At 39.5% G+C, this 21,084-nt stretch overlaps 1 protein-coding gene across 1 annotated transcript in view; it reads right to left on the bottom strand.

Moving 5' to 3' along the window:
- CTNNA3 (catenin alpha 3) overlaps positions 1-21,084 on the bottom strand; it is a 1,857,428-nt gene that overhangs the window by 1,432,013 nt on the left and 404,331 nt on the right. The window contains exon 6 of the mRNA XM_027840655.1: positions 14,365-14,568. Within this exon, the coding sequence (XP_027696456.1) occupies positions 14,365-14,568 (204 nt within the window). The remainder of the gene's footprint in view (positions 1-14,364; positions 14,569-21,084) is intronic.

Here is a 21,084-nt window from a genome sequence, read left to right as displayed (position 1 = left end):
AGGGAAGGGAAGGGAAGGGAAGGGAAGGGAAGGGAAGGGAAGGGAAGGGAAGGGAAGGGGAGGGAAGGGAAGGGGAGGGAAGGGAAGGGAAGGGAAAGCGTCATTACAAGAGGCAACATGGCATCACTGGCATAGAGAGAGCTCACCTTGAAGTCAGGGAGAAAGAAGACCTGGCTTTGAATTCATGTGACATTGTATAAGTCACAACCTCCTGGGGCCAAAGTGTCCTCCTCCATAAAAATTTTAAAAATAGCCTAGAATTCTGGAATCTTGGATTAAATCTGGCAGAGTCTTTAGAGGTTGTCAGTTAACAGATAAGGAAACGGAGGCCCTGAGAGGTTCAGTGACTTGGCCAGTGTCTAAGGCAGGATTTACTCTCCACACACGGTGGTCCCTTCTATCACCACACTTATCCTACTAAAAGAGTCTCTGGGACCAACTAGTGAGGAAATGCTGGGCAAGAAATTGAACACCTCTGGAAACTCTCTAAAATGATAAGTTACAGAGGAGTTGCCAATCTGCATCTGTGGATGGAGTTCCCACAACAGAAAGACCAAAACAAAGATGACCTGATGAGCTTAAAAGGCCTGCAGTTGGAGGCCTGCGTGTGTCACCAAGTGCTGTCTAAAAGGAGGTATGGAGTTTGGAATGGATATGGGATTTGTTTTACAGTTAGGAAAATTCTGTGAGAGTGAGAACATCCCAAAGGCATGAAGAGGCTTGTTTTCTCCAGAGATAATAAAATATGCAGAAGATTACATATGTTTGTCTTATGTTTGTCTGGCAAACATTAGAGAAAGAAAATAATAAAATTCAAAAGTACTTAATGTCTATAAGGGGATTTGTGAATCCTTTCCTTTCTTCCTCCTTTCAAATCCATAGCTCTCTTGCTACCATGATTCATCATTCTAGCTACTGGCAGCTGCCTGTGTGCAGAATTCCAAAGGCAGGAGCTTTCATTTTCAAATATACCAAAATATACACACAAGCCTACCGGTGATTATACTTTTAAATTGGGTTTTTAATGGGCCATACATTAAATGGCCTCATTTCATGATGCAGCAGTCATTCCTTAGGGGACAAGGAAAAGGATGCTGCATCAGCTCACCCAGTCAAGTCGTAAGACCGAGAGAAGGATCTCATTTGCATTCCACCCCAAATGTTCTCCGGGGAAGAACTGTTTTTGATGGAAGAGAAAACCATCTCCCCTGATATTACCTGGTACTCTCCAAGGGTAGAGACTTTCCCAAGACCATAAGCCATACATCAGACCAGTGACGTCTAGCACCTCACTATTCAACCTCGGCAGGATTCATTAACTTAGCCACTCATGGTAGAGCAATATTTCTCAGTAGGTTACACAAATTAACTCCACGCTTTTAACTGGGGATGTCTTTTGCTGCAAAGAGCAAGTCCCTGGACTCAGGCACAAAAAGGGAAGGAGAGATTTGGAGATAAGTAAAGCCCTGACAGCTAGAGTTTTCTAGAACATGGTTAGAGAACTTTAAAATGAGAATCTCAGACATCAACTAGTCCAACTGCCTTTAGGAGAGGCTGCTTGTTTTAGAAGGAAGCGGATTGGCCTTGAAGAGATATGAGTTCAAATCTAGGCTCTAATATTTAATACCTGTGTGACCAAAGGCAACTTCCCTGACCCTCCATCTCCTTATCTGTGAAATAGGTATAATAATAAGAGCCAATGTGGTATATTGGAAAAAGTATAGGGTTTGTATAGAAGAACCTGAGTGAAAACTTTGACTCTTCCAGGTCACCTTCTATGTAAGGAACTCCTGGTGTGGGAACTTCCTCCCAAGATACAGATTGGCAGCTCCTGTATAACTTAGCATCTTAGAGGGCTGCCTGAGTTTGACAGGTCACTTCCCCTGTCAAGGACTCAGATTCCCCACTTAGGTAATCTCTAAGGTCCCTTCCAACTCTAAATCCTATTTGCATTTACCTACCTCACAGTGTTGTTGTGAGAAAACAGCTTTATAAGCCTGAAAGTCCTGTGTAAAAGGAAAAATGTAAACAGAGGCAAGGTAGGCCATTCCCCAATTGATGAGCACTCCCTCACTTTCCAATTCTTTGCCACCATAAAAAGAGCTACTGTAAATATTTTTGTACATATGGGGTCTCCCAGTTTTATAGCCCTGTGAGCATAGTTCCAAATTGTTCTCCAGAATGATTGGACCAGTTTACAACTCTGCCAACAGTTCATTAACGTACTGGTTTTCCCTCATCCCCTCCAGCATTTATCATTACTGATAAGTGTGAGGTGGTACCCAGAGTTGTTTTAATTTGCATTTTTCTAATTGATATTAAGAACATTTTTTCATCAAAAATCAAAGCTCGATTTGATTTCTTCTTCTGAAAACTGCCTATTCATATCATTTATCATTTATCAATTAGAGAAGGGCTCTTGGCTTTTTTGTTTTAATTTGACACAGTTCCCTATATATCTGAGAAATGAGGCCATTGTCAGAGATATTGCCCTTAAATTTTTTATATTACTTCATTGTCTGTGGTACCTCCAGCATAATGTAGTTTCCCTGATTATCTCTCTTGATTAGGTCTATTTTTGATTTTGCTTTGTCTGAGATCATGATTAGTAGCCCTGACTTTTTTACTTCAGCTAAAACATGATAGATTCTGCTCCAGTTCCTTAATTTGCTCTGTATATGTCTTTCTGTTTCAAGTGTGTCTCTTATAAACAACATGTAGTTGAATTCTGGTTTCTAATCCATTCTGCTGTCAGCTTCCATTTAATTGTTGAGCTCATCCCATTCACATTCATAATTATGATTACTAACTGTAGTTCTGTTCATCACCTTTTCTTCTCTCTCTCTGTCTCTCTCTCTCTCTCTCTCTCACCCCTTCTCAAAATTCTGTTTGCCTTCTGACCATTGCCTCCCTTAATCCACTCTCCCTTTTATCATCTCCCTTCTCTTCATGTATCTGATCCTGTTCCTCTCTTATTTCTCTATTGAGTAAGATAGATTTCTATACCCAAATGAGTGTGTGTGTGCTCACATGTGCGTATGTGTGTGTATTCTTTCCTCTTTGAACAAATTCCAAGGAAAATTAAGTTCAAGTACTGCCTGTCATCATCCCCATTTCCCCCTCCACTAGAAAAACTCTTCCTTGAATGCCTCTTTTATGTGAGAAAAAAATTCCCCATTCTACTTCTCCCTCCCTCTTCATCCCTCTTTCACACTCCATTTTTTTGAGATCATCCAAACAAAGTCAACTCAAACCCATGCCCTCCGTCTATGTAGATTCCTTCTAACTGCCCCAAGAATGATAAAGTTCTTGGGAGTTACATGTATTGTCTTTCCACATAGGAATGTAAACAGTTTGATTTTATTGAGTCCTTATGATTATTCTTTCATGTTTACATTTTTATGCTTCCCCTGAGTCTTGTATTGGGACATCAAATTTTATATTCAGTTCCAGTCTTTTCACTAGGGAAGATTTAAAGTCTTCTATTTCATTAAATATCCATTTTCTCAAAAAAACAAACAAACAAACAAACAGCATACTCAGTTTTGTTAAGTAGGTTATTCTTGGTTGTAATCCTCATTCCTTTGCCTTCCAGAATATCATATTCAAGCTCTCCATTCCTTTAATGTAGAAGCTGCTAAATTTGGTGTGATCCTAACTTGCAGCTCCACAATATATGAAAGGTTTCTTCCTGGCTGCTTAAAGTATTTTCTCCTTGACCTGGGAATTTGGCCATAATGTTCCTGGGAGTTTTCATTTTGGTGAGGTGATCACTGGATTTTTTCCACTTCTATTTTATCCTCTGTATCCAAGATATCAGAGCAGGTTTCCTTATGATTTCTTGAATTATGATATCTTGGCTCTTTTTTTATCATGGCTTTCAAATAGTTCAATAATTCTAAGATTATCTCTCTTTGATCTATTTTCCAGGTCATGTTTTTCTAATGAGATATTTCATGCTTTCTTCTTTTTTTCATTCTTTTGGCTCTGTTTTTATTTTTTATATCTCGTGGATTCATTAGTTTCCACTTGCCTAATTCTAATTTTAAAGGCATTATTTTCTTCAGTGAGCTTTTGTACATCTTTTTTTTCCATTTGGCCAAGGTGATATTAAGGTGATATTTTCTGCAGTATTTTTGTGCCTCTTTTTCCAAGCTGGCAGTTGTCTTTTCATAATTTTCTTCCTTTGCTCTCATTTTTTATTTAATTTTTCCTCTACCACTATTATTTGATTTTGAAAATCATTTTATCTCCTCCAAGAATTCTTGCTGGGTTTGTGTCCAATTCATACTTTTCTTTGATGCTTTGCTTATATCTGTTTTGATTTCATTGCCTTCTTCTGAGTTTGTATCCTGATCTTTCCTGTCACCATAGTAGCTTTTTATGGGAAGGCTATTTTTTTGTTGTGCACTCATTTTTTCTATTTCTTGTTTTTGAACTGTATATTAGACTTGGCCTCTGTTCCCATTTGGGGAAGGGGGGGAGCACTATCCCAAGCTTCAGGCTGTGTCTCACGGTTATTTTCAGAGCTAATTCTAGGGGGTTGGAAGTTTTTGGTGCTTCCAAGGTGATGTGATCTAGGTGGGATCATTGTTTTCCTGATCTTCACTCTGGTCCTCACCCAGGAAGGGCTTCCGATTCTTTGGGGTTGAAATCAATACTGTTCCTCAGGATCCCTGCTCCCTTGTAACCAAAAGCAATGCTGCTCCTCAGGGCCCCTCTTCCCTCTTGACTATAATATGGTGATAATGATAGCACTTATTTTATAAGTTTATTATGAGAATAAAATAAAATAAAAAGGCAAATCTTAAAGTGCAATATAAATTATAGATATTAATAAATATGAGTTATTCAGTTTATGAGTCAGTGTGGCACAAGGATTAGAGCACTGACCTTCTAGCCCTAACTGACAAATCACAGCTGTGCACAAGTCACTTAATGTATCAATTAAAGCCCCTCTATAAGACTCTGAGAAAAGGTGATTTCTCACTCATGGGTAGAGTTTCCATACTAGTAGTTTCCTATACTGATGAAATTGAGCACACACACATGATTACTTATAGATTAAGAACCTGGAGCCCAGAAAACTTAAATGATTTGTTCAAGGAAAAACTGCAAATTGGTAGAAGAGATTTAGAAGTAAAATTGGTCAAATGGGACTTTCAGACCAATAATTGATTTCTGTGACTGATCAATAAAAATCAACCATCTAGTCAGTTTTCCTGGGTTCACTTGGTAAATCCTTGGTTTTTAGTCAAAGAAAACTTTGGAAGTTTTCATTTAATTTATTCATTTACTTATTTTTCTGTTTTTTTGTTTTGTATGGATGCAGTGCCTGAGATTTTAAATACAGAATGATTCAGTTCAAAAAGCGTTTATGTGCTTCCTATATGGATGGCACTGGGCAAATGAAGGAATAAAACCCAAAAGCCAGCATCTGAACTCAATAAGATTACATTCTACTGGAGGATTTTGTTTCGGATTTTTGACCAGATGTGTGATTTCATCAATAAGTGGAATTGCCAGTGTAGAGACTCCCCCCACCAACATACATTAGCAACTCATGTACAATTTACGATCTTAGTTGCCTGAGTCAACTAATTAAGAAATTGAGTAGCTTCCAAACTTCATCTGAAATTGCCATCTCCAAAATTACCAATGTTCTCCAATTGTCAAACGTAATGGTCTTTCGTAAATATTCATCTTCTTGACCTCTCTAGGCAGCTTTTGGCACTGTTGATCGCCTCCTCTACCTTAATACTGTCTCTTCTCTAGTTTTTAATATTGCTCTCTCCTAGTTCTCACCTTGAAAGCAGGCAGATCCAGATTTAATTATTACCTCTAACACACTGGCTGCTCTATAGTTGACTGCTCATTCACAAGTTCTGTTGCGAGATCTTAATCTACGTCATGCCTAGTAACAGTGAGTGTCCCTGTATGACTGTCATTGGCTCCATTCTCTTTTTCCTCTCTATTATCTCATATGATGATTTTTATTGCCTTAATGCAATTAATTCCTAAGCATATATATGTGTATGTATATTGTTGTTGTTCAGTCATTTTTCAGTTGTGTGGTTCTTTTGGACCCCTATTTTGGGTTTTCTTGGCAAAGATAATTTTCTTTCTCTAGTTTATTTTACAGATGAGGAAATTGAGGTAAATGGGGTTAAGTGACTTGCCCAGGGTCACACAGATAGTAAGTGTCTGTGGCCAGATTTAAATTCAGGAAGATGAGTCTTCCTGATTCCAGGTCCAACACTTTGTCTACTGTGCCACCATGCTGCCACATATGTATATATGTGTATGTATATATATATATGTACATATATCTGTGCATATATATACATATACATATGTCTAGGAATTACTTATATAGAGGTAATAACATTATATGAGATGATAGATATAGACATGCATTGTTACACACACATACACACACATATATATATACATAGGAATATAATCTCTTCCTTATCCCCTAAACCTTACCTCTCCCAGATGTCCCTATGACTGTCAACAAAACCCAGACTGGTATAGAGTCATCAGTTATCATGACTTACACCCTGGTGTCACCCATAACTCTTCACTTTTACTCACTCCACATATACAACTCATTGTCAAATCTTCTTGTTCAAACCTTCACAACATCTCTCATAAATGACCCCACCTCTCCACTCACACAGGCATTAGACTAGTTCAGACTCTCCTTATCTCTTATCTGGACTGTAATATAACTTCCTATTGATTTTTCAGGCTTCACTATTTTCCTCAATCAAATCCATCTGCCAATCAGATGGCAAAGTGATCTTACTAAAGCATAGGTCTAACCAGGTTACCCTGCTACTCACCACATTTCAGTACCTCTGTATTTCCTCCAGGTTTGAATATAAAATGTTTGATCTGGCATTTAAAATCCTTCCCAGACTTGTCCTACCTATCTACCTTAGTAGCCTCCTTCCATCTTACTCCCTTCCCCAAACTTTACAAACCAGTGAGGAGGACACTTGTATTTCCTCAGACATGACTATTCATCTCCCGTCTCATGCCTGGTGCCACTCTGTCCCCACAATGTCTGCCTTGTAACTTTCCCTGGCTTCCTTCATTACTCAGCTCAAATTCCATCTTCTGCAGGAGGCCTGGTCCAGTCCCCTACCCCAACCCCAGTCATTAGTCAAGTCAATAGGCATTTATTTAATGATGACTATGTGCCAGGCATTGCATTCGTGCTATCCCTTCTGAGATCACCTTTACTCTACTCTGGATAAACCTCATATGTATCTAGTCACATGTTGTCTCCACCATTAAAACAGAAGAGGACAGTTTCTCTTTTGTCTGTGTATACCCAGGGATTGGCATACTGCCTGGCACATAGAAAGTGCTTAATAAATGCTTGATGATGAACTGAATAGCCTATGATCACACAGTGGTTGGTTACTCCAATAAAAAATCTAAACCAAGTACTTTTTCTTCAAATCTTCCCAGGTTAACAATCTCGAACACAATGTGAGATAAAAATCTAAATTCCTCAGTTTGACCTGCAAGGTTCTCCTCAATCTGGGTCTAACCTACCTTTCCAGGCTTATTTCATAATAGTGCCCTTCTCAGGTTTTGTGTTCCAGCCACCTGGAATTCTAGCTGCTCCCTACTCAACATGCCCTGAACTCTCCTAAGAGATCACAGAGCTGGAAGGGGTGTTAAAGGAAATGTCTTCATATCTACAGATGAGGAAAGTGATACATTGAGCAGTTAAGTGACTTGCCCAGGGCCACACAGCTAGTATCTGAGGCAACAGATAACCAGTCTTCTGGACTCCAAGTGCAGGGTCCTATTTATAATGTCATGCTGCCTGTCTCACATTTCATTTCCAAGTCATGAAATTTCTCTCTTCCTCTGGGGCCACTGTCCACAGGAAAGCTTCCCTGGTCCCCTGATGTTAAGATTTCTCTCATTTTTAAACTTTATTTCTCCTTATTTTCATCTCTTCTTATCTTATCTATCTTCTCTTAAATTTATCTATGTGATGTATCCCTCCACCCAGTAAAATTAAAGCTTATGAGGTAACATTTTGTCTCTGTCCATGGAATCTCCACACAGACATGTACACAGTACAATAGATGCTAAGTAAATGCTCTTCACTGAGCAAACCAGCAGAGTTGATTGATTATCATGACGCTTTGTGGCAGCATTGTGTGTGGAAGGCTAGACTTGGAGTAGGGAAGATCTGAATTCAAATCCAGCCTCTTACTAGATATGTGGCTCTGGGCAAGTCACTTAACCTCTGTCTGCTTCAGTTTCTTCATGTGTAAAATGGGGATAGGAATAGACCAACCTCCTAGGTTTGTTGTGATGACAAAAGTAGATATTTGTAAAGCATTTTGCAAACCTTAGAGTGCTATATAAATATTATCATCTTATTATTACTACTAGCAGTAGTAGGAGTAATAAAATGATATTTATATATTAGTGTATAATAATATATTATGTTATGTGTAGTATATAACATTATATTATATATAGTCTACACTATATGATAATAATATATTAGTGTATATATATATACATACTATTAGTACTAGTATTACTTGTGCTAGTACTATTACTACTATTACTACTGCTGCTGCTTCTGCTGCTACTGCTACTGCTACTATCATTATTTTCCAGTAAGTTTCTGATTCCCTTACAGATATTTTTATGCTCTTTCAAGAAATGAGGGGAAATATTATATATAGGGACTGGACCCATGATTTCATTGCTATAGAAAGCTTTCACACGAGGAAGCTTCCTCCACCAATGCAGCTTGGCATGTTCTCTGTAATTTATAGTCTTAGAGAACCATCCAGAGCACTGAGAGGGTAAACAGAGTCACACATCTTGTTTGTGGCCAAAGTGGGACATGAATTCAGGTCTTTCTGGCTCCATGGTTGGCTCTCATAATCGAATTAATATTACTAGTTTACATTTCCTTTAAGCTTTAGGTTCTACAAAATACTTTACATGCATTCTCTCACTCGACCTTGCTGTGCTCCAAAGCAAGGCAAGCTGGACTTGGAGAGAGAGGAGTTGGGATCCAATTCTGCCTCTGTCACTGTGATGTTGGGCAGGTCACTCACCCTCTCTGGGCCTTTGCTTTCTCCTCTGTTGTATATTGAGGTTCCTTCCAGCTGTCCATCTCCGCTCCTATGATTGTTCTAAGGCATTCTCAAGCCATATTCATACATTCCCTGTCTGGAGCTTGCACTGCCTAAGGCTCCGGCCAGATCCCATCATTAATCCTTAGAGTCTACCCTCTAAACACTGTCATGATCCAAAAAGCAGAGGAGGTGGGGGTGGCTGCCTGCCTCCCCCTGCAGAATGAAAACTTGGGTTTCAAAAGAAAGCAATCATCCCAACAGACTGAGCTGATTTTTTCTACCACAGCTGCTCTGTTTTATAAAAAGCCAGCCACAAGGTGAAATGGGCAATCGATACTTTTAAGGGGACTCTAAAATTAGGAAAGCTTTTTTTCCCCCTAAACTGAAATCAGATTCTCATCAGAAATAGCAGTCATCCCATCAGTGCCACACACGCAACAAAGAGTCCATCTTCGCTCCCTGATTGGGCACAGGCTGCTGTAGTCACCAAGCTGCCTAGTCAGTGTTATCCTCCCCTATTTCTTTTCTGGTCCCCAACTATTAGACTAAAGAGCTGCCAGTGAAGAAGGGAGAGTTAGAAACTACAAGAGTCTCGGTGAATATTTGCCAGAGCTACTGTGCCACAGAAGTTCTGCAATCACTCAGTGAGTCAGACGTTGAGAAATCACAGTGGGCAGAAGCTGAGTGCCATTGAAAAGAGCCTGGGCTCAGTAATTTAGATCTAGAAGGGATTGGAGTCCCTTCCCTGGTCAGAGAAGGTAAATGAGTCCAAGAGAAAGGCTTAGAACTGGAGGGGAACTTAGAAGTCATCCAGTCCAACCCTCTCAGTTGACAAAGGACAAAACTGAGGCTCAGAGAGGTAAAGACTTAGAATTACAAGGGACCTTGGAAGTCATCCAGGTCAATACATTCAAATGGTGAAGGCAGAAATCAGGCTTAGAGTAAATGAGATTTGGGAGAGGAGTTTGTCCAATCCAACTTCTATTGAGAGAAGAGAACAATTAACCCCAAAGCAATCCTGTGATGTTCCCAAGGTCACATAGACAGGAAGTGGCAGATAAACAATTCAAACTCTTGTTGTCTGATGCCGTGTTCTGCTCTACCCATTGCACTACATTACAAGTGATCCTAACATAAATTTAGGAAACAGATGTTGTGGCTTACCATGGACAGAGACCATACTCCTAACCAAGATTAACACATGTACCTACTCAAGAGATCCCATCTCATCAGTCTCTTCCTGCCTCCTCTTGCCATCCCCACTCTATCAGCTATTTTCAATCTCTTTCCCTGTCTACTGGCTCATTCCCTATTGTTAAAAACATCCCTATGTTTCTCCCATGATGAAAAAAAACCCATTGATCCTTCCCTCCCAGCTAATTATTACATTATATCTCTCTGCCTTGTGCGGCTACACTCCTTGAAAAAAAAAACTACAAAATGTGCCTTCACTTTCTCTCCTCTCATTCTCACTTTAACCCCTTACAATCCAACTACCAATCTTATCGTTCCACCAAAACTTCTCTTTCCCAAATTACTAATCATCTCTTAATCATTAAATCCAGTGTTTGTTTTTCCTTAGTCCTCATTCTCTCCTCAACTTTCCTGCAGCCTTTGACACTGTTGGTCAGGCTCCCTTCCTTGATAACCTGTTCTCTCTAAGTTTTTGGAGCATCCCTCTCTCCTGGTCCTCCACCTGCCTGGTCAATCCTTCTCAGTGTCCTTTGATGGGTCTTTATTTCAATCACACTTTAAAAACCAAAGACATCCCGTAGGCTTCTGTTATGGGCCCTTTTCTCTTCTCCTGTCTATACCACTTCATTTTGTCATATCATATCAAATGGATTTCATTACCCTCTCTGTTAATAATTCTCAAATCTACCTGTCTTGCTTCAACCTTTCTGCTGACTTCCTACCTAGCATTTCTGACTGTCTTTTAAACATATCAAACTAGGAATCAAGTAGACATCTGAAACTCAGTATGTCCAAAACAGAACTCGTTATCTTTCCCCTAAACCCTTCTCCCTTCTGACCTTCCCTATTACTGTCAAGGGCAACACCCTCTTCCTAGGCCCTCAGGCCCCCAGTCTGAATGTCATTTCACTATCTCTCACCTCCCCATATCCAATCTGTTGCCAAAGTGTGTTGATTTCACCTTTGCAACATCTCTCATATGGGTCTCCTGCCCTCCTCTGACACTGCCTCCACACCATTTATTCAACCACTCAAGTGATTTTCCTAAAGTGCAGGTCCCACCATGTCACTCTACTCAATAAAACTCCAAGGGCCTCCTATTGCCTCCAAAATTAAACACAAAATGCTGTGCTTGGCCTTCAAAGCCCTTCATAACCTAGCCCCCTCCCACCTTTCCAGGCTTCCTATACCTTACCCCCCAACACCTACTCTGTGACACAATGGCACAGGCCTCTTTGCTTTTCCATGAACAAGACCCTCCATCTCTCAGCTCCAGGCACTTTCTCTGGCTGTCCCCATGCCTAGAATATTCTCCCTCTTCATCTCTACCTACCAGCTTCCCTGGCTTTCTTTAAGTCCCAACTAAAATTCCATCTTCTACAGCAAGCCTCTCTCAATGCATTTAGTTTTAGTGATATCACTCTGTTAATTATTTCCTATTTATCCTACATATAAAGCTTACTTGAATATATTTATTTGTTGTCTCCCCCCATGAGATCGTGAACTCCCTGAGATCACAGACTATCTTTTGCCTCTTTTTGTATCTCTAGTGTATGACACAGCACCTATATAGTGGGCACTTAAGTTTGTTGATTGATTGACAGTGTAGGTTTTCAGATGAAATTGATTACCAGGATTATATGAAAAATCATGTTTCATATTAGTTGTGAACTCATTTCCTTCTCAAATAATTTGTTGGTTTTTTTTAATTTGGGGAACATTTGTATTTTGGATTCAGGGCAGGAAGCAAAGAAAGTAGGGAGAGGGGGGAGTGCACCTAAGGAGGGCCAAAGCTATTGTTGAGGAGGTAGAGTAATCCAGAGAGTGCATGGATCATGAGCTGAGGGCCCATGCGAAATGGCGATTCACCAATCAAGGGAGGGGACCTCAGGGCAAAGGCTTCTTCAAAGCTGCTGGAAAAGAAATAGAAAGGATTGGAGAGTGAGCCAGAGCCAGGGACTCAAAAAGGCCCATTTACTGAGGCATGTGAGGGGAGTTACATTTTAAGTCAACTGGACAGTGCCAACAAATGGAAGCACCTCCTGTATTCAAGGCACGGATAAAAAGACAAAGACAAAAGCAAAGCAGCCCCTACCTTCAGGTATCTTGAAATCTACTGGACAAGATCAAGAACTCACCAGCTACAAAACATTTTAAAACATACACTAACCAAGGGATGATATAACTCTTTAGGAAAAGAATGAATAATACTGCTATTCATTTTTTAAAATAATTTTTATTGGTAATCGAAACCAGACTGGCTATAAAAGTGCAGAATTATCTTATTAGTGGCAATTAGGTTACCTAGTAGTTAGAGTGCTGGACTTGAAATCATCAAGATCTGAATTTGAATGCCATCTCATACTTGCTAGCTGTGTGACCCTGGGCAAGTCAATTAACTCTGTTTGCCTCAGTTTCTTCATTTGTAAAATAAGGATAATAATAGCACCTCCCTCACAGGGTTGTCATGAAGATCAAAAAAGATACAGCCATCTTAAATGATGTTTCTTATTATTATTACTCTTATTATTCTCATTCACTGACCAACTGTTAATTTCCTCATCTATAAAATCAAAAGGGTTAGAGATTAGATAAAATTTATGATGGTACAATTTGTTATCTTTGCAATACTTCTTAAATCTCTCTCCCTCTCTCTATCCACCCAAGATCTACCCTAGTTAAGCTCAAACATAGATAGAGGTGAAATTTAAGAAACGAATTAACTAAAAAGGAATGGCACAGAAATCACAGTCGAACAATCTCTTTAAGGTGAAGGCTACAATAGTAAAATTGGAATGGCAATGTAATAATCTATATAACTAAGAACTAAAGATCTCCACATTTTAACCTCAATTTGAATTTTTCCAAACAGAGGCCTCCTTTGTCCACATTCACTTCCTAGTGCACACTTGGCCATGGTTTTGAATCCAACCTACCTAGATGGAATACTTCATTCACATAAAGATGTTTTCTAGATATTATGAATGAGCCAAGAAACCTAACAACATGTGTAGCATCTCTGCCAATGCAAAGGCAGATGGAAATATGAAACAGAACATATTGATGTGCTTTGAATTCATACCTTTTAGCCCTAAGGTCATAAAAAAGCTGTCATAGATGCCTCTAATCTATCTCTCTGTCTCTGTCACTCACTCTCTCTCTCTCTCTCTCTCTTTCTCTCCTCTCTCTCTCTCTACACACACACACACACACACACCATATAGATGTATATAATGTTTGTGTGTATTAGACATATACACTAACATGAAAATTTCTTCTCAATGTAGTTCATGAATGACCTTGACAGACCTTTAGCAAAAAGGAGCATCTTTACTAGAAATGTTTTTGATTTTAAAACCAGAAAGATACCTGTGGCAACCAGAATATGTCCTCTCTATGGATGAAATATATTTGCTACTTTATCTATTTATTTTTATTGGCTAAGAGACTCCTGATCAAGGCCCAAACTAATCATGTGTTAAGACCATGGGAATCTGTCACATATCATATATGGTTTCAAAGTACTACCAACTAATATTAGGGTATCTCAACCACTGGCATAAGCACATCTGCTGAACTAATCTATAATTTCACACCTGAAAAGTCACATCATTTCTCGCTAATATGTCTCAACCCATACCCTGATAATCACCAAATCGTGCAGATGACACATGCCCGGGATAAAATTTTCATTTCACTCAATCTTTGCCTCCTGTGGAATTTCAAGATCAAATGTTCTCAAACATTTTTCATTCATATCACAATATGCATTCAAGATCTGAGTGAAGACCCAGTCATTCCATAGAGCTTGACATCAAGAAGCCAACAACTTTGCCTACTGGACAGTTTGTCCACTCCTAAGCACTACCACCCAGAATGCTCCAGAATATTTCAGCTATGCAATGTAAAATGGATTAAAAAGCGTCAATAGGCACCACACAGACTGGATCGTGTATAATCATCATAGTGGAGGAGAGAAAGACAGAGAGAGAGAGAGCCTGAGAAAACTTGAAATAGCATAAGAAAGTCAGGAACTTACATTGTCCATATATTCTGAAAGCAAGTCCTGGAGAGCTTGTCGGATGGAGTTACACTCAGTGATAATGCGCTCCCGGTGGCAGTCCCGTGTGCAGGAAGAATCAGCCAACAAGGCTGCCCCACTGATGATGGCCTCCAAGCGCTTCTCGAGAGAGGGACGGATTTTCTCATCACTCACCGTAAGTGGATCCAAGATTACTAAATTCTAAGGAGGGAAAAAGTTTAGATGGGTTAGCATTCCATGGCCTTTTTTAAAATTTCTTTTTGCTAGAAGGTAATTTATGTCTTGATGATGATCTTTCAAATGAGAATTTATGACAAGAAAATAGCATGTCTTAGAACCCCATAGGTATCTCTCTTCAAGGCTTATTCCGAGTGTTATCTCTTAAAAGAGGCCTTTCCTGATTCCATCACTTTTACTTTGCATCCGTACTCATTCATCTGCACACAGATATCATTATGTCTTTGGTAGGACGTGACCTCCTTGGAGGTATGGGGACAATGAGTGTGGAACACGATGTATAATTTCAATTTTTTTCAATATGTTGGTTAGTTTTGCTGAGCCACTTTTCCTCTATTAATTATTTCATTATCATAAGGAAGGTTTCTGTGTGAAAGAGAGAAAATAAGCATGCATTAGGAAATGATATAAAAACAAAAGATAGGGATAGCAGTTTCATTGGTCTAGAGAGTTCCCAAATGGGAACCTTCCCCTGGTAGGTATTCTCCTTTTGACTTACTGTCTTCAAGAGCTGGCTAGAATAATAAGATGTTGTCAGTCGGTCAATAAACATTTGTTATGTCAGGCACAGTGCTAAGTGTTGGGGATACGAAGAAAGTTAAAAGTTTCTGCTCTGAGGATCTCACAGTCTACTAGGGGAGACAACATGCAAATAACTAGGCACAAACAAGCTATATACAGGCTAGATCGGAAATTGACCAGATCGAACAGAGTGAAACAGACAATATGTGTCAGAGGCAGGATTTGAAATAGAGGTCTATAAAAATATTTAGTTGTTGTTTTCTTAGAATGTAAACTGCTTGAGGACAGGAACTATTCTTTTAGTCTTTGCATACCCAGTTCATAGTATATACTCAGCAAATGTTGTACTGACCCTGTCATGTGCTCCTCCCATGCATCACTGCTTTGCACTTCAGTTTACTCTCAAGGGGATTAGATGAAATCTCTTATTCTAAAAGCATAGAATCAAGAGGGAAGAACATCTGCAGAGATCATTTTGTCCAAACTCTTCACTTTATAGAGTGTGAGGAGAGGAGAGGAGAACAGGAAAGAAGGCCTATTTTATAGAGTACTTTATATACAACTGCACTAAGACTTTTGGGACACCCTATACCCTAATTCGTTTGAGCTTCATAACAACTTATGAATAAAGGACTTCAGATATTATCATATTCATTCTACATATAACAGACCCAAAGCCCCGAGATCTGACTTTTCAAAGGTCACTAGATAAGATGCCAACCTGAGATTTGGACCTAAGTCTCCTAATTGCAAATCTGGGACTTCTTCCTGAAATTCTAAGGATCCTACTAATTTACTGTGTTTTTTTTTTCATTCGTAAGATCACAGACTATAGAGCTAGAAGGGGCTTTAGATGTTAGTCAATCCATTTTACAGCTGAAGAAACTGAGGCCCCAAGTATTCAAGTGGCCTGATGTCATAAAGCTGGGAAATTACAAAACTGAGATTTGAGCCAGTTTCTCTGATTCTATTTTGAATGCTCTTCCATTTTGCCATGTCATTTGCCTTTCCTGCTTTTCATTACCTACTTCTATTTCCCTTCTTTCTTAATAAGCCTCCCCATTTGGGCCCCTACACATTAATAACCTGAAGAGATATGTTAGGAAACTAGTTTATAAGATCCCCTTGGGAGAGGAGGAATGGTTGGAAAATCACCCCCCCTTTGTTTTTGCATTCATCTTTTGTCTATTAAAATAGAATCTTCTTGAGGGTTGAGGGAAGAGAGGAAGCCAGACCGAAAGTCAGTCAGCAATCCAGACTGGCAAAGAGTTTTAAGGTACTACGCCTGTGGGACAGATGTTATTCATTCATTTGTTTCTAAACCCACCCCTTCATTCCATCTGCCTTGTGCTCCTTGATGGCTTCTGTCAGTACAAACTCTCCACTTCAGTGCTTAACAGCAAAAATTAAGTCAATTAAAATCACTGAAAATGGCCCTCCAATGCAATTTTGCCATTAAGAAGGGGTTCCAAGAGACAATCAAATTGCTCTATTATTGCTCAGATATAATTAGAAGATATAATATGGAAATGAAAACTTTTCTGTTTCCATATTATCGAGAAGATCATACCAGTTCATCAAGTTGCAACTGTATTGCCATTAAAGTTAGTGTAAAAGCGTTCTAAAAACCAGAACACCTCTAATACTTTCCATCTTACCAGAGGCCCCAGAACTTTCCCCAGCCAGCAGGGGGCAGCCTGGTGCAATATCTTGAGTACTGACTTTGGACCAGATTGCATAGGTTTGTATCCTGGTCACTACATGGACCTTACCTCTGTGACCTCGCCTCAAAATAGGGTGGGGGAAAGAAGGAATGAATATCAGGGCTTCTAAACCTGGGATCTGTTTTGATTTGTTTTTTTTTTTTCCATTATGGACAGATAAGTAGATAGATAATTGTCTTTCAATATGAATGGTTTCCTTTGTAATCTTAGGTTTTGTTTCGGAGTTTTTTGCAGTTAAAATATTCTGAGAAGGGGTCTGTAGGCTTCCTGAGACCACCAAAGAGGTCCATCACACACACACACACACACACACACACACACACACACACACACACAATTACAATAAAAAAAAAACCTTAAAAACCTCTGGGCTAGGTGATTCCCAAGGTTTCTGCTGTCAGCTACAATTTTACAGGATCTCAGAATTGGAAAGGATCCCAGGAGTCAGTTAGTCCAGTCCTATCTGAACAGAAATCTTAACACCATCCAAAGAGCAGTCTTTCAGTTTCCTCTTGAGTACTTCAATGAGGGGGAACCCAAGACCTCCAATGGCAGTCCATTCTAGTTTGGGGTAGCTCTAATTTCTTAGGAAGTATTTCCTTACATGTGTCCAAAACCCACATCTCTTTACCCCCCCCCACTTTGCTCTTTTGGGGCTAAGCAGCACAAAATGTTCCACAAATTTGAAGACACCAATGGCGTCCCTCCTAAGTCTTCCCTGCTCTAAGTTAAATCTATCCAGTTTCTTTGATACTCATGTGCCATGATCTACACTCCATCTCACCATGCTGGGTCATCATCTTCAATGATGGGAGGAGCATTTATTAATGTTTATTACGTACTAAGCACTATGCCAAGTGTTGGTGATACAAAAGACAGCCACTCCCCACAAGGAGTTTGCATTCTAATGAGGGGAAACAACACATAAAGGGGAGGGGTAACCAGGGATGGGTTTTGTGATGAGACTGAATGGAATATAAATAGAAGCCACTAGATAGTAAAGTGGGTAGAATTTCAGGCATCCCCAACAGGAAGACCTGAATTCAAATCTAGCTTCAGATACTTATTAGCTATATGACCCTGGGACATCACTTAACCCTGTTTGCCTCAGTTTCCTCTTCTGTAAAATGAGGTAGAGAAGGAGATGGCAAACTATTCTTTACCAAGAAAACTCACCAAAAATGGGGACCAGAAGAGTTGAACACAACTGAACAACAACAAAGGTGAATGGAACCAGGTGAAAGTAGATCAATATATCTTTTCCAGTAACCGTAGCAGTATTGATTTAATTATAGTTCCAGAAAGTGAGGGAGGGGCAGAGAACCATGAAAAGAGCACACTAAACAACTTGTCTTGCGTGTTTCCTCATACGTGGTAAGTAGAATAAAACAAAGTGTTATGATCCAAGAGCACATTAAACTCTTGAGGGCAGAAACCGTTTTATTTTTGTCTTTGTAGTTGAAACCTTAGTATAGCATTTGGTACACAGTAGGTGCTTAATAAATTAAGATGGTGATCCTAGCATGACAGAAGAGGATAGAAGCAAGCCAGTGACTGCTCTAGATGCAGGTGGTGCCAGTATAATTAATAATATTGCTGGCTCAAGTTAACAGACTCTGAAATTGTCTCATTGGCTTTAAAGACGTACCAAGTCCCCAGTGCTTTATCTGACCACCTTAATTCAATTCATGCCCTATCACCACACCTTTGCATTGGCTGTGCCCACCCCTTAAACTAGATTGAATTCCTTCCTCACATCTACTCCTCAACAATCTCTCAGTTTTCTTCAGGCCCAACCTCCCTCCTAGAGGGAATTGTCCTTAATGTTCTCTCCTGCCTCAATTTACTTGTCTTCTTATATTTGTATTCTCCTAGCACAATGTAAACCCCATGAAGGATGGGAAGGGACTGTAGTCTTTAATCTCTGTATCCCTAGCACGTGAAAAAAGGAGCGTGGTATAAAGGGTGAAGGATTGACCTGGAAGTCTGAGAGAAGTGAGTTCAAATCTTGCCTCTGACTCATACTGCTTTTATGACCAAGAACATGTCTCTTAATCTTTTAATGTCCCAGCTATTCTCACAGATTTTCATTGTCAGCCAACAAGCATTTATTAAGCGCTGAGGAAGGAAAGAGAAGCAAAAACATGATCCCTTCTCTCAAGGAGGTTCTATTTTAATAGAAATTAATAGAGGAATTGATTTGCATTGGTGGAGGGAATTCAATACATCAAAGAAACCACAGCTCCACCTCTCTCTCTCTCTCTCTCCCTCTCTCTCCCCTACCACAATGCTTTACACCTGGCAGGCACTTAATAAATGTTAACTGAATTTAACCAAATTGAATTATTTTTACCTAGATTCCATGTTTGTGTCCTTAATTCCTAGCCCTGGCTTTGTCTAAAATCAACGAATCAACAGACACTTAAAATGAGCAGGCACTCTGCTAAGTGCAAGGATGTAAAGAAAAACCAGAAACAGTCCTTGCCCTCAAAGGGTTTCTATTCTAATCAGGGAGATGACAGGTATATAAGTAGATACAATAATGTACCTGAAAATTCCTTGCTGCTGTTGACCTTACCCTGACATATAATAACTCGCAAAAGAACCAGACTTGTCCCTAATTAGAGGCAGTCAGGGTAAGGGCACCACTGACTCCCAAGTAGGAACACAGCTTAAATAAATATCATTTTTAATACTGTCTTCCACACATGCAGTAGAAAGTTAGTTCTAAGGCAAGAGACTTGGGTTCATATCTTATCTCTGACACAGTCCAGGTGACTTTGGGTTAATCACTTCACTTACCTATAAAAAGAAGGCTTTTAATTAAATGACCTACAAGGTCCTTTGCAGCTCTAAATTGGTGATTCAGAACTCTTTTTCCAATGCCTTCTTATGATAAGGGGGAGGTCCTGAGTAGTTGAAGCCAATTTCAATAGATCTTTAGCAGGTCCTACTAAGAAGGGAAGATTTCATATATGGGTGATGTATGATATGTCTGTCAAGTAAAAGTCAGAATAGGTAAGGCTTATCCCTGAACTGGTCATGGGTGGCAGATTTTAGTGCCATAGAAACTCACAAACCCTCTGCTAAGTTATAGAGGGGCTGCCTAGTGTCAACAGATGGTGTATGCACAATGACAAAGTCAGAGATACTTACAATATTGAAGTTGTATTGAAATAATACATGGAGAGAGAGACAGAGACAGAGAGAGAGAGACAGAGACAGAGACAGAGAGAAGAGAGAGAGAAAAGAGAGAAAGGAGAGAGAGAGGAGAGAGAGAAGAGAGAGGAGAGAAAGAGAGAGAGAGAGAGAGAGAGAGAGAGAGAGAGAGAGAGAGAAAGAAAGAGAGAGATAGAGAGAGAGTGTCATGGCAGAAAAACCTATTTTTACCATTTAGAATGTGTCAGTAAGTGACTTTATTCCATATACTGTTATGAGGCAAGATGAAAAGAAGAATCAGTTGGCACAGAGAGAAATGTATTTATTGAGTAAAGGGGTTTCTGAATAAGTTATTTCCAAGGTACTTATAGTACTTGAGAGAGAGCATGGGGTAGTGAATAGAGAGCTGAGCTTAAAACCAGGAAAACTTTAGTTCTAGTTCTGAACATACCAGCTGTGTGACCTTGGCCAAGTCACATAACCTCATGGTGTTCCAAGATTATAAGCCTGCAGATTGGCCATCCTTAGCTGTGATTGACATTTCATGAAGGGCCCAAGTCATACTCAACTCAGTCTCCAAATTGTTCTATCTTCTCACCAGCAGCCTTACCCCACAGGCAGGTACCTTCTCCCAATTTCTAGCTCTCCCTTTATATTTTGTCTTCTTAGAATGAAAAATCTTCAAAAGTAGGAACTATCTTATTTTCTTATATTTGTAACCCCACTGCTTGGCACAATGCCTAGAACATAGTAAACCATCAATCAACGTTTTATTAAGCACCTCCAATGTGCCACGCACCATGCTCAGTGTTGGGGGAATACAAAAAGAGGCAAAAGACAGTCCCTTCCTTCAAGGAGCTTATAATCATTTCATAAATTTTCCACCTATTTGTCTATCATCTATCTATCTATCTACCTATCTATCTATCTATCTATCTATCTATCTATCTATCTATCTATCTATCTATCTATCTACTTATCTATCCTATCTGTCTATCTGTCTGTCTATCTATCTAATCTATCCATCCATCTATCTATCTATCTATCTATCTATCTATCTATCTATCTATCTATC

This window comes from Vombatus ursinus, unplaced genomic scaffold (genome assembly GCF_900497805.2).
Source record: "Vombatus ursinus unplaced genomic scaffold, bare-nosed wombat genome assembly UNPS02014847.1, whole genome shotgun sequence".
NCBI lineage: Eukaryota > Metazoa > Chordata > Mammalia > Diprotodontia > Vombatidae > Vombatus > Vombatus ursinus.
This window is presented reverse-complemented; position numbering and strand designations above follow the sequence as displayed.